Source organism: Mchenga conophoros, linkage group LG19 (assembly GCF_057382185.1).
Source record: "Mchenga conophoros isolate Kocher_MC1m ecotype Shallow Benthic linkage group LG19, M_conophoros_male_GT1.1, whole genome shotgun sequence".
Classification (NCBI taxonomy): Eukaryota; Metazoa; Chordata; class Actinopteri; order Cichliformes; family Cichlidae; genus Mchenga; species Mchenga conophoros.
Genome location: NC_140544.1, coordinates 7,214,491 through 7,226,806, shown reverse-complemented (window position 1 = coordinate 7,226,806; position 12,316 = coordinate 7,214,491). Strand labels below are relative to the sequence as shown.

At 37.8% G+C, this 12,316-nt stretch overlaps 1 protein-coding gene across 5 annotated transcripts in view; it reads right to left on the bottom strand.

The window, feature by feature from the left end:
- Window positions 1-12,316, bottom strand: part of slc4a11 (solute carrier family 4 member 11) — a 102,985-nt gene that overhangs the window by 45,253 nt on the left and 45,416 nt on the right. For 4 of the 5 annotated variants that reach the window (XM_085256425.1, XM_085256427.1, XM_085256426.1 and 1 more), the window contains exons 2-3: window positions 4,772-4,822; window positions 1,887-2,003 (exon numbers count right to left, since the gene is read on the bottom strand). In XM_085256425.1, coding sequence (XP_085112551.1) covers window positions 1,887-2,003; window positions 4,772-4,822 — 168 coding nt within the window. The remainder of the gene's footprint in view (window positions 1-1,886; window positions 2,004-4,771; window positions 4,823-12,316) is intronic. The other variant, XM_085256430.1, reaches the window with a different exon arrangement.

Sequence of the window (12,316 nt, the reverse complement as noted above, 5' to 3'; positions counted from 1 at the left end):
AGAGAGAGAGGAATATTACACAAATCACTGGAGCTCAGGATGTGAACATACTCACTGAGATTAAGGATGAACAGGAAGACAATTACATAACTTGAGATTATATCAATTCATCCTACCCTTCCATAGACTTACCTATACTTAACTGTAGCATCTACCCCCTTGCAATAATTCTTGGATGTTTGGGAAGGCTGTCAGCAGTTTTATAATTTACTGAAGACACTGGATATAAAGTTAATTTTTTTCAATCAATTCCATAAATGCTTCCTGTTTTGTTCATCCTGATAGTTCATTAGTCTGGAACTGACTGTCACACTGGCGTATAGACAGATACAAAACCGATAATTGAGGTGAGTAAAAATGAGGTATTTTATGCTTTTATTTTAGGCCCGACATAAGTACAAGCTGTTCAACGTGAAGAGCAGCATTATCACAGCCGTTTTGTTTTTCTAACTTGTCCCCAGCTTGCACCACTACAGCTCTCTTGTCAGATGCCTTAAGTGTTACTATGTATGGAGACCCAGCCTAAGTGGCATGGTCACCTGTCACATTCAAAGCAAATGGGCATCTCTGTCTTTCCTCCTCTCCCTATGGTGCACCTGGGACTGTTACCATGGCAACAATAACCTGGGTTGACCCACCGGGATTGTGGTGATGGGGTCAAAATCATCTGCACCTGCAGCTGAGTAGCCGTCCATCAAGTCAACACCATCATGCCACCGGTCTGTGGAAGGGCAGCGCCCACCAGAACTCCACAGAAATTATTGAAATGTTTCTCACGCGGCTTTATTCAACAGGTTTTCTTTTTCTTCCTTCCTATATGATGCTGTATTGATTATGATTATGCTGACTGGAAGACAGTGGTCTCCTTTAAAAAAAACCCACCTATCCAAGTTTATTTATTTCATGTAAACTTCAACTTTCATGTAAATGTTTAGCTTAAAAGATGAAAAAAAATGTTCCTTGTCATAAAATGCTAATAGATAACATGTATTATATATGTATGTACTCTGTATCTGACAGTTTATGGATGTAATTCCTTATGCATGTAGCATTTTCAAGCCCTAGGCAAAGTTTGACAGCACCAGATTCAGAATGAGTTTGATGCTGGTGACTGTATAAACAACATTAGTCAGTGAGACAAGATGTTAACCCTTATGAAGCTTAATTGTCTCTCATTTTCTACCTGTATGTCCACCTGTATCCATATCAACTTACTAACAACTTCAACAACATATTGGCATTCACATAGATTCATGTGTCCGGCCAGTTTAGCACGTGTCATGATTGCTATAAGACTCACTTTAGCTGCTGTTAGTTGTGCCACTATGTTTTTAGAAGGTGGTCTCCGACTCTGTTTTTTGCTATCTGGTGCTGGTAAAAGGGCACACAGCTTTTTTTCTAAAACATGATGCTTGTTGCAGCTGGTAATGATGTTGATGTGAGTGACAAAGAAACCAAAAGTAAACTAATGGCTGCAAAACTAAAAGAGAAAGCTCAGCTGAACACGAGCAGAAACTATTGCAGGGGACTGCAGATTATCCTGGGATTTGCCTGTGGGTTCAGTATATTCGAATCTTATATGTACAGTATTGTTTAAACCTAACAAAAGTGTTAAATTAATATTTGATGAGGTTTAAGTTAATCTTTAGCATTTTCTTTCTAACAGTTTGTTTTACAGATTAAACAACAGATCAAGCTTTCAGCTTTTCTATAAAACCAAAGAATTATTTTTATTTATGGAGTCTATCGCCTTTAATTTCCAACTCACTTAAAAATCCTTATCAGTGGCTTCATCAAGTTTATTTTTCTTCCTCCTTGTCCAGACTGCATACTCTAACCCCTGCTGCCCTCTCACTTTCTTTCCCTCTCTCTCTCTCTGTACTGACCTGGCCCAGGGCTGATCTGGTTGTCATAGAGGTGGATGTCATCTCCGCAGGCGATCGGCGAATCTTGTCCCTCCTCTCGGCCCTCGCTGCCCTCCTCCTGCTCCACCTCCCGCTGCTCTGGGGACACAACAGCACAGGGTCACCTCCTGGACTTCACCGGCTACCAGGCAGGGTAGCAAACTGACTTTAATTATTGTTGTTATCCTCAGCCAAAGTCACAAAATCCAACAGTCAAATTTATTTTAGTGCTTTGTAGATGTTTATGGCACACTTTCAAAATGAGGAATAAATAAAAGAATGTGAAAGGAATAAATAAAATTTCTGAGTGAAGTTTTTCACAAAATAAATCTAGTCCAAAAATCACTCAAAAAAGGTAAAGCTTTAGACAGTGACAGGAAATTATTACAGCAATTATGCTTCTCTGTGACAACTCATCTGACAGTCAGTGAACCATCCAGACTGTAATAAACATCTGCTGCTTAAAACAAAAACCCTGAAAATTATAAGAAAATATTGCTCAAGTGTCACCTGAAGTATGACTAGAGAGCTTCTATCTTCCAGACAGTCTCTTTCATTGTCAGATGATATGGTTGAGAATGACAGTGTGTTCAAGTGAAAAACAGGAAAAAAAAAGTTATGTCTAGATATTATTAGACATAACTAGTCGTATACATGTCAGTGTTTTAAGGTGTAATATACACCTTAAAACACTGACATGTATACATACTATCAGTCTAAATACCAAATACTTCTCCTTCCTCTACATCTTTTAAAATAGGCAAACTATGGACCTAAAATTTGTGTCGGTGTACATTAAGAGATGAATCTAACCATTTTCGGATGGACAATGTCCAAAATATCCAGACTTAGTCAAACAAAACCAGTGTACAGGATGTGCCCTTTAAGGTGCAAAAGCTGAAATTTGTTTTTTCAGCTCACGATTCCTCTCCTGTTCATATGAATACATAAGAGTAGTGTTTTAATGTCAATGGAAGCAGCAACAACTACTAAAAGGTGCTTTCAATTAGTGTAACGCACAAATAGCTGCAAGCAGCGGTCCTTTATGCCTAAAAACCTAAAAATGCCACAAATTGTCAAAGAATATTAAGAAAATTAAGCTGTTAGACAAGTGAGACATGACGAGTCTTTTATGAATCAGCAGGTAAACGCTGTTTTTCGCAGGGTTTTGGTGTGTAACGGTCAGGACTTTGCATGTTGGAAAGCATCACAGGACTGAGCCTGGAGCTTGTTTGGATGACTCATTCCTTTCCCTCTTCCCGAGACAGCGGCCCCCTTAAATCCAAAGCTCCAGTAACTGGTGGGCTCCCAAATATCATCCAGCGATCGGCTTGATGCGACAAGAACAATATCTCACTTGCTCTTTATCTGCTGACCTTATACGTGAGGAGCCCCAAATTTCAGTTCATTCAGTTTGTCTTGCATCAGGATCAACCCTCAGCATTTGACATTATTTGAACTTCACTGTGTAGTTGCCTTCCCTGCATCCCTCTGTGCCTCAGACTTACCAGCTGGGCTCTGACTTTCAAATCACCTTGGAGGAGAGAAGCAACTGCTAAACTGCAAGCACTAAATTAGAGGGTTAAAAAAAAGGAATGGCATTAATTTTAGGGAAATGTATTAAAACTTATTTATAAACTAATGCATGAAAAATATTCCAATCTCTCCATGTAGCAATCATGTAATTTATCTTTATATAACATATAACTAGAACTCCAAGTATGCAAAACGTCACAATTAGAGCTTCTTGTATTAAAAATAAATAAACTATGATTGAAATAAACGAATCACTGCTTCCTAAATGTAAAGCTATGCTGCCCTGCAGAACTTTGATCGGTGAATACAACATCTAGAAAGAACAAGAGCTAAGGGACGAGGAATGTTGAAAACGTTAAACGATTGATGTGCATCCTTCAAACGGTGTGCAGGGTTTTGCTGCTGCCTTTGAGACGCCGTGGGACATAAAGAAACAACAATCACACGGTAGCATGTTCGGATCATTAAAAGAAAGTTTGGAACTTTCTTGCTTCGTGTTTGGAGAAAAAAAAGATACATAACTGCCATGTTTGGTGAATAACACCACTGTGTCTCAGTAACCTGTTCACTTCTAACACCACAGCAAAGAACTAAATGACACAGATAGCATATGCACAGCAGAGCTGCTTCTGCAGCACAAGACACACTTCAAATATTGTTTACTGTGCGACCGTGATTCACCCTTTAATTGCAAAGTTCACAACAAGAGCACTGACGTTCCAAAACAACCTTTGCTAATGAACCACTAAAGATAACAGTGGTTTGTAATGCCTACTTGCCAACAGTATTGTAATTACATTAATATCTGATAAAAGGTCGCATAATAAAGACATTTATGTTGAGCTGCGGCAGGGGGTCTTCTGTGAATGTGCCGAATGAGACGGTGTGTTGCAGGAGGGGAATAATTGGCTGGGGGAGACGGGGAGATCCAATGCAAGTGTATTCTGTCTTGACTGCCTGTGCTGCACATACTAATTGGGAGCTTCTCCTTGGCTTGAAGGTAATGAAACTGCCGTTATCATAACACAAAGTTTGTTGTTTATATCCAAATGGAGGAGAGTGTGTAAGCTGGGAGAGGTTTGGGTTGTTTTTTTGTTTTTAATTTTACGTGTGCTGCAGCTCCAATCTTTAAATCACATCTTTCACTCTAAATATACCTTACACAATACACATTACTGGTAGGAAGATGTTCAAAGACATCGATGACAGCGGCTATATTCACTTTGAGGATTAGGCTTTTAGGTTCCATGCTTTTCTTTCCATTTTTAATACACAGTGGAAGAGGAACAAATGTTGAAAATTTTGTCCTTGTGCTGGTGGTTCACACTCACCCATTTCTTGAAAGAAGTATCCATTCTTGGACATCCCAGAGGGAGGCGCCTCTGTGAGAGCAAAACAGAAAGACTGTAATTACTGAGCTGAATCTAGGCAACGGTAACAGGCCCGGCAGGGAGCAATTACTCGTTATTATTTTTACACAGCAATTGCTGGTATGAGAAATGTTATGAATACAAATACGCATCATTTTCAGACCTCTTTGTCATTCAGGGTTATTATACATGGAAAAGATCTATGCATTTAAAGGTAAAACACAAAGTAATCCACGGATTATTTGCTTACAAGCAAAAGTATTTGTTCTGTAATGGCCGCTAGAAGATGTAACAATGACTTCTTATAACACACTGCATGCGCACACGTAAATAACCCAGGAAGGCCTAAAATATGTTTGTCCTTGACATGAACTTTATCCTAACGAGTGCGGTCTATTTATTGTAAAGATGATCCACCCAGTCATCAAATATTTATCTTTTAATTAAACTATAGCTCTGCAGTATTCACAGTTAAAAAAAAAAAACAAAAAAACAAACCACATTTAGCTCTTAATGAGCCCATCTATTCATTCTCTCGATAAAAAGAAAAAAAAAAAAAAGAAAAAAAAAAGCCCTGTCCATCTAGGTCAGCTGTCTCCTGAAAGTCTATCCCTTGCATTTGGTACTTTATTAATCATTAAGTGCCAAACCAATGTCCTATTATTTTGCATCTTGCTTTCAAGAAACAGCAGGTACTAATACATTCATGGTACCCACAGGATGAAAAATACAGCAGCGTTACATTAAATGAAATTCCACGCATCACTAGAAAATATTTTAGAGTTGCAATTTTGATCTTGACATATTTTGTTGATGGTTATACGTACGGATTGTTATAAAGCACACTCTGTGTACATTTACATTTTAATTCAGTCTGAGCACATATACCAGGCTGAAAGCTGCATAAGAAAAAATACGCTGCTAGACGCCAGAAATAAAATACGCTGTACAAAAGTGAATGACGGAAACACTTTTGTTTGCCTACTGCAAGGAGAGCCATGAATGCAAATGTGGTACAGATGAAACAAATATTACCATTTGGGTATGGGTGTGGGAACCAAGGAATACAAATAACAAAAATTTGTAAAACTTATTTTAGGTATTGTACAGACTTGAGGTTTAAAAATGCTTATTTTGACCATGAGGAATGGTGTATAAAAAAATTCCAACCCCAAAAAACTCAACCCCTGTATAACACATCAGTTTCATTATTTTCCCATTACTTAATTGCCTCATCAGCACAAACATGTGTATCTCTGTTTCTTGTGTACATAGATCAACTTGCAATGAGACCTTGTAATATAAGATTTTGATAGCAAAATTTTCCACTCAGTGCAGGACAATGATCAGACTAAAAGTGAGCATAAATTGGATGACCATGTAGTTCAACCAGAAGGCAAAGAGTTCCCCTAAGGAAGAAACATTATCAGTAAAACGCAAGGGCTTCCTTCATTACATCTAAAACATGTTAACAGGCAGTGATTATGAGCAGTGCACATCCTTTCATCAGCAAAGGTCTTGACTTTTCTAATACATTCAGCGATAATCCACATTGAGTTTCGCTTCCAGGCCAGCACTCATTTTGCATTGGTGGTGTGCAGCATTTTTTAAAATGGTGGATATCTCATTTTGGAATTAAACTTAATCTGGTGAAGAGCTCCACTACAAATGCACTGAGGGAATTTAGAGTACAACATTTCAGAGTGTTTGTCACGCGGCCCTGTGGATGTGTGCAGCATGCGGATTGCGCAGAAAAAAAGAGAGATATGGAGCAGGGATACTTTGAAGGTTATTGAGACATTGTGAAGGAAGAGAGGTGGCCCTGCCATGCTACCAGACTTCAGTGAGGCTCTTATTGAGCATTAAGCAAACATGTTTACATACTCATCCCATAACCACAGATCAACGGCACGTCGCGCGGGTAGTTTTCTGATTTGACTACTAAAAATCACAGCATCCTGGACAAAGGGACACACACTGGGAAAGAAATTGCACAAATACTCACAGATGTGCACAAGCACATACACAACCACTTTCACACAGACAAAAAAAAAAAAAAAAAATCATTATACAAGAACCGAGTGCCTCTTTTAACATGGCGACTGTCATAGAAGAGGGAAGTAAAGACTTACAACAGCTTTCTCTTCTGGAAAGGATTCTTTGATGTGACAACATCTAGCATACAAATACAGCATGCAACTTTAATTACACAAAATGCTCTTTCACTCTTGGGATAGGACACACAAAGCAAAACAATTTCAGAGTTAAAAGACCCAGGGATTCATTTATCCTCAAAACAATCAACTTTTTTTAATCCATACAGGTTCCTGCCTCAGTCTGCCACACATGCATACATTCAATCTTCTTAAGATTTCACCTCCTGCACTTTGACTGATATGGTTAATGCTGTGTTGATTTTTTTTTTTTTTTTTTTTTTTCATGATTTCAAATAGTTTCTAAACCAACCGTTACCTGTTGAAAACATACAAAAGACCACTGATACATTTTTATACCTTTAAAGTGCAGTGAAGCTACAGTACTGTGCAAAAGGTTTTAGGCAGATGAGAAAAAATGCTGTAAACACAGAATGCTTTCAAAAATGGGAGTGTTAATCCTTTATTTACAATCAACAAAATGTAGCAAATGAACAAAAGAGAAATGGAATGAATAAAATCAATATTCGGTGTGACCACCCTTTGCCTTCTTCTAGGTACACTTGCACACAAGTTTTGAAGGAACTCTGTTTCCGGGTTGTTCCAAACATCTTGGGGAATCAACCACAGATCGTCTGCGAATGTAGGCTTCCTCAGATCCTTCTGTCTCTTCATTAATCCCAGACACACTCGATGATGTGTGGGGGCCATACCATCACTTCTAGTACTTCTTGTTCTTCTAGTACTTCTGAAGATAGTTCTTAATGACTTTGGCTGTATGTTTGGGGTCGTTGTCCTGCTGCAGGATATATTTGGGGCCAATAAACAATCATTTATATTTCTGGAAGCATTCTTTGTTTACAGCATTTTTTCCACACATGCCTAAAACTTTTGCACAGTACTGTAAATGGTTGGAAATCATGGCTCAAGTTGACCAGATAAAGCTTTGAATCTCAATTATTTCATTTAAAGCATGTGTCTAACTATCTTGCTTCACTTACTAAGAAATAGTCACCAACACAGTATATCTGACAGATTAACTAGTGGGTCTGTATTTTCAATAGTCATGCTGGTATTGGCATTCATAAAGGCAGATAAATGAAAATTTAAAAGGTAAATAAGACGCCGGAGAATCACCCTTCGCCAAGTTATGAGTGTCGAAACTGCATAATTTATCCACCCGAAGGCACTCTGCAACTTCCCTGTTGGCAAAATATGTGCAGAAACACAACAATGAGCTGATCTAAGCAAAGCGTAAAAGCAAGTAAGCAATTACACAGAACGAATGTTAAGGAAATCTTATTATATTCTGTATGTCTGAAAGAAAGAATATCAGCTGTATACATTGGTCGCTAGCACATACACCCTCTTAAATCTACCTTGTCCTTTTTTATGTTTAGCTTTTCTAATAATCGTTATTTGCTTTTCAAGTGTTGGCAGGCATATAGATTCTTGTTTACATGCGGACAGAGCCACAGCGATAGCTACCCAGTATTTGTGTTATGCTAAGCTACTCTTGCACTTCTATACTGCTTCAAAATTTATGCCATGCAGCTGGTTGTATGATAAATGTACACATACATAAAATGTCTTTTTAAGAAGATATTTACACATTTCCCATAACTTTTCATAACTAAAAAATACAAAAAATAAATAGCTCCCTGTACTTCCTTAGAAAACCTGCATGATTAAAACCTATCGGTTACTAATGTAAGATATTTTTGTGATTTCTTATGATAACTGTCACTGCACAAGAAAAAAAAAAAGAAAAATCGGTTGTGACAAGTCTGCTTATCGGAACATTTTTGGTTGTGTTTCATTCTGATGCATAAAAGAAGTCAGCAGAAGCAAGTTTGTAAAACTAAACACCCTAGTGGTATTTATTCTCCAGGCTTTCTTTCTAACACTTTATCCTCAAGCATTAGGGGGGAAAAAAAAATCAGTTCTGTCATCTGAGTTTTTTTGTGCTAAAGAAAAAAAATGTATGTGGCATAATTCACCAACATCCTGCTACTGAACTATCCTCTGCTTCTCCAGGGTATGTGTTGGATTGTTATGGCAGTCATGCAAACATTATTTTTCTCATCTTTGTACCCAACACACACATATGCATCATCCCCATGCAGCCCGTTTATCTGCAGCTATTACATCAAACATATCTTGAATAGCAGACGACGAACATGGATGCACTGAAATATGTAGCTTTTATATTTTTGCATAGCCAGCTTTATTTCAGCTTAACTGTGACATCTGTTATTTTTTCTACTGTTTAGTCATTTTACATGTGCAGCAAAATAAACCCTGTAAACACAGACATGCTCACCGCTTAGCAGCCTGAGGTGGTGCTAGTATTCCTGCGTCATAATCTGCTCCGATCCAAATCATTTTTCTTTTACTCGTCTTCGCACATGCGTCTCTCTCCTAGCTATAATGAAGATAATGATGATGATGATAATGTAACTATCATTATGGCTTCATTAACCTTCTTTTAGCCATAAAACAACAAGCCTTTTTATATAAACGTGACGTTAGTCTCATAACTGAGTAAGTACAAGTCATAGGTGTCAAATAAAAATGGGAAAATTCATCCGATATCACTGTATCTCTAATTTATGCACAATGACATCAGTGTACTAAAGACCAGCTACAGCAATGTATAATACCTAGAGGTTAAAAGGGTGAAAGATATACATCCTACTTGGAAGCTTAGTGTTTCTCATGGTTTCACTTGGCATTCAGTCCTAGATTTGTTTCTCGCATTTTTTGTGTTTCCCCCCCCCAACTTTGTACAAATGGAACCCCGACTTACGAAATTAATTCGTTCCCGACTTCCTTTCGTAAGTCAAAAATTTTCATATGTTGAAGCACCCATTGGGCCTTTTGAGTGAACGATAGGCTATAGGCTAATTGCTAACTAACGACGTAACAACAATACGTCGTTCAAGTGGAACAGCGAAGCGCAAGTACGAACGCCAAGGGGGTTGTTTATATTTTTATGCAGTGTCTGGCTTCACTCCAATAATATGATCAATAGCAGAAAACCCTGTAATATATTATAGTTGAAATTAGTAGCACTAAGGCCATCTATAACAAAAACGATTCATGAAATGCATATCAGCACAGACAGAGATGTTTAGAAAATTATTGAACAAAGCCAAATCTTTTTTTTCTGTATCCTGGAGGGTTGCTCTGTTGACTGCTCTTTTATTTATGTGTCACATCATGCCAGCCTCCTGTGGATGCTGTGCTTCTCTGAACTGTGTCTTACTCTGAGTGTTGTGATCAGGAGCAGCATCATGAAGATTCATGTGCTCTGCTTGTATTGAGCTGTTTGGCACTGACAGATGCAGGAAGAGATTTAGAAGGATTGGAGGGAATGCACGTTATCCATATTGCCGGCTTTGCTAGATCAATGAAAATACACCAAGAAGATTTCTCTGTTGTGAGACACTAAACTTCCCTTCATGATCAAATAGAGGGCTTTGTATCCAAATATAACCCTGTTTCCCCAGACAGCTGAAATCTTGTGTAAAATGTAAAGAAAAATGAAACCTCAGTAATAAGAAAATAATTTAAACACTTTCATGTTTGACTATTTTCAGTTAAAGACAACTAAAGCTGAGAAATAAGATGACAGATATGTGATCAATTTGAATATGACACCAGAAAAATGTTTAAATCTTTACAGAACACATGTCCCAAAATGTATTTTGTAACGTATTCTGTTATGTTACTCAATGAGAGTAATGTATTCTGAATACTTTGGATTACTTAATACATTATTAAGCTTTTTACAATTATATGAATGTACTATTGCTGTGTGATTCTTTACTATTACTGAAGAATACTCGCCATACCAACACCAACTAGATTTTTAAATCTTAATATAAAATGAGTAACAGTAGGGTGGACATTAGGTAAGGCTGCACTTTTTGCAGCGATCTTGTATAGAAAACTATTCCGCACATATATAAAACAGGTCCGCGGCTCCGAACCGCAGTAAAGGGGCCTCTGGCTAATACGTCGGGTTCTGTGTCGGGCTCGTAGCGGAAAAATAGCTTTACTTTGCTAGCGGCAGGCATTTAGTCTCTTAATGCGTGTTTTGTTCCAGCGTGGAATTATCAAAAACAGAGAGGGCATAGCCTAACATACGAAACAGGAAAAGGCCGCCGTGTAATCCCTGCATTTCAACAAAGTAACTGTATACTAAATACCACCTTTTTAAACAGTAACTGTGACAGAATACAGTTACTCATATTTTGTATTTTAAATACGTAACGCCGGCACATGTATTCCGTTACTCCCCAACACTGTCTATGCATTGTAGTAGTGCTTTACCTTGCATGCATGGATGCACCAACAAATTTGTTTTTAAATGTCTCTCCGAGCCCATGCAGTGATTACATACAGAAGTGTTTTAGTACTGTCTGAGGCCCTAAAGATCATGGATATTCAATACTGTTTTCAGACTCTTATTTAGAGGAAGTTATCTGAATTCCTGCACTCTTAATAATATTATGTAAAGCAGATGACAAAATTATTTCTTTGCAATTTTAAATTGTTGCATATTTCTCCAGCACCCACTCATCTTTACTTCTGAAAAACAGAAAGAATGATGTCTCTTTTCTATGTGAATTTTTAAAATAGGGAATTATTCAGTTAGACATAGGGGTAAAATGATTTGCACAGCCTTTTTTGTTGATTTATATTTTTATGCAGTGTCTGGCTTCGGTATATCTAACTCTAATATGATCAATGGCAAACCCTGCAATATATTATAGTTGAAATTAGTAGCACTAAGGCCATCTACAACTAATCTATAAATTTGAATTATTTGTTATCATGAGCTAAAGACACACACATGTGCTGTCAGATGCAACTGATTTAGAGCCAGTGGTCCTTTAGGGACAGGTTTATTAGTCGTCATAAAGGTTATTTTATTGTCAAAGAACATGAAAGTGATATATTTAATTTGTGTCAACTCAGACCGATAAGTAAAGGTCACTGAAAAAAAAGATGAAAAGATGCAGCAGGTTCATTCACTGCCCGATTCCATGTATGACTTCCTCATTTTGCACTTTCATAAACAACATTAGTTTCATAATCATGAAATGTCTAACGTGTGATGTCTTAAAAATAAAAATGCTAAATATATTTAGGGATATTTTAGAGACTGAGGCTGATCTGAAACCTAAACAGGCTCAATTCCCCCCCCCCCCCTCCCAAACTGGTGGCGGCAGATGGCTGGTTGTGCCAGAGGTTTCTTCCTGTCAAAAAGGAGTAGTCCTTCCCACTGCCACTAAGTGGTTGCTCATAGGGGGTGGCCTGATTGTTGGGGACTTTACCCTGAAGT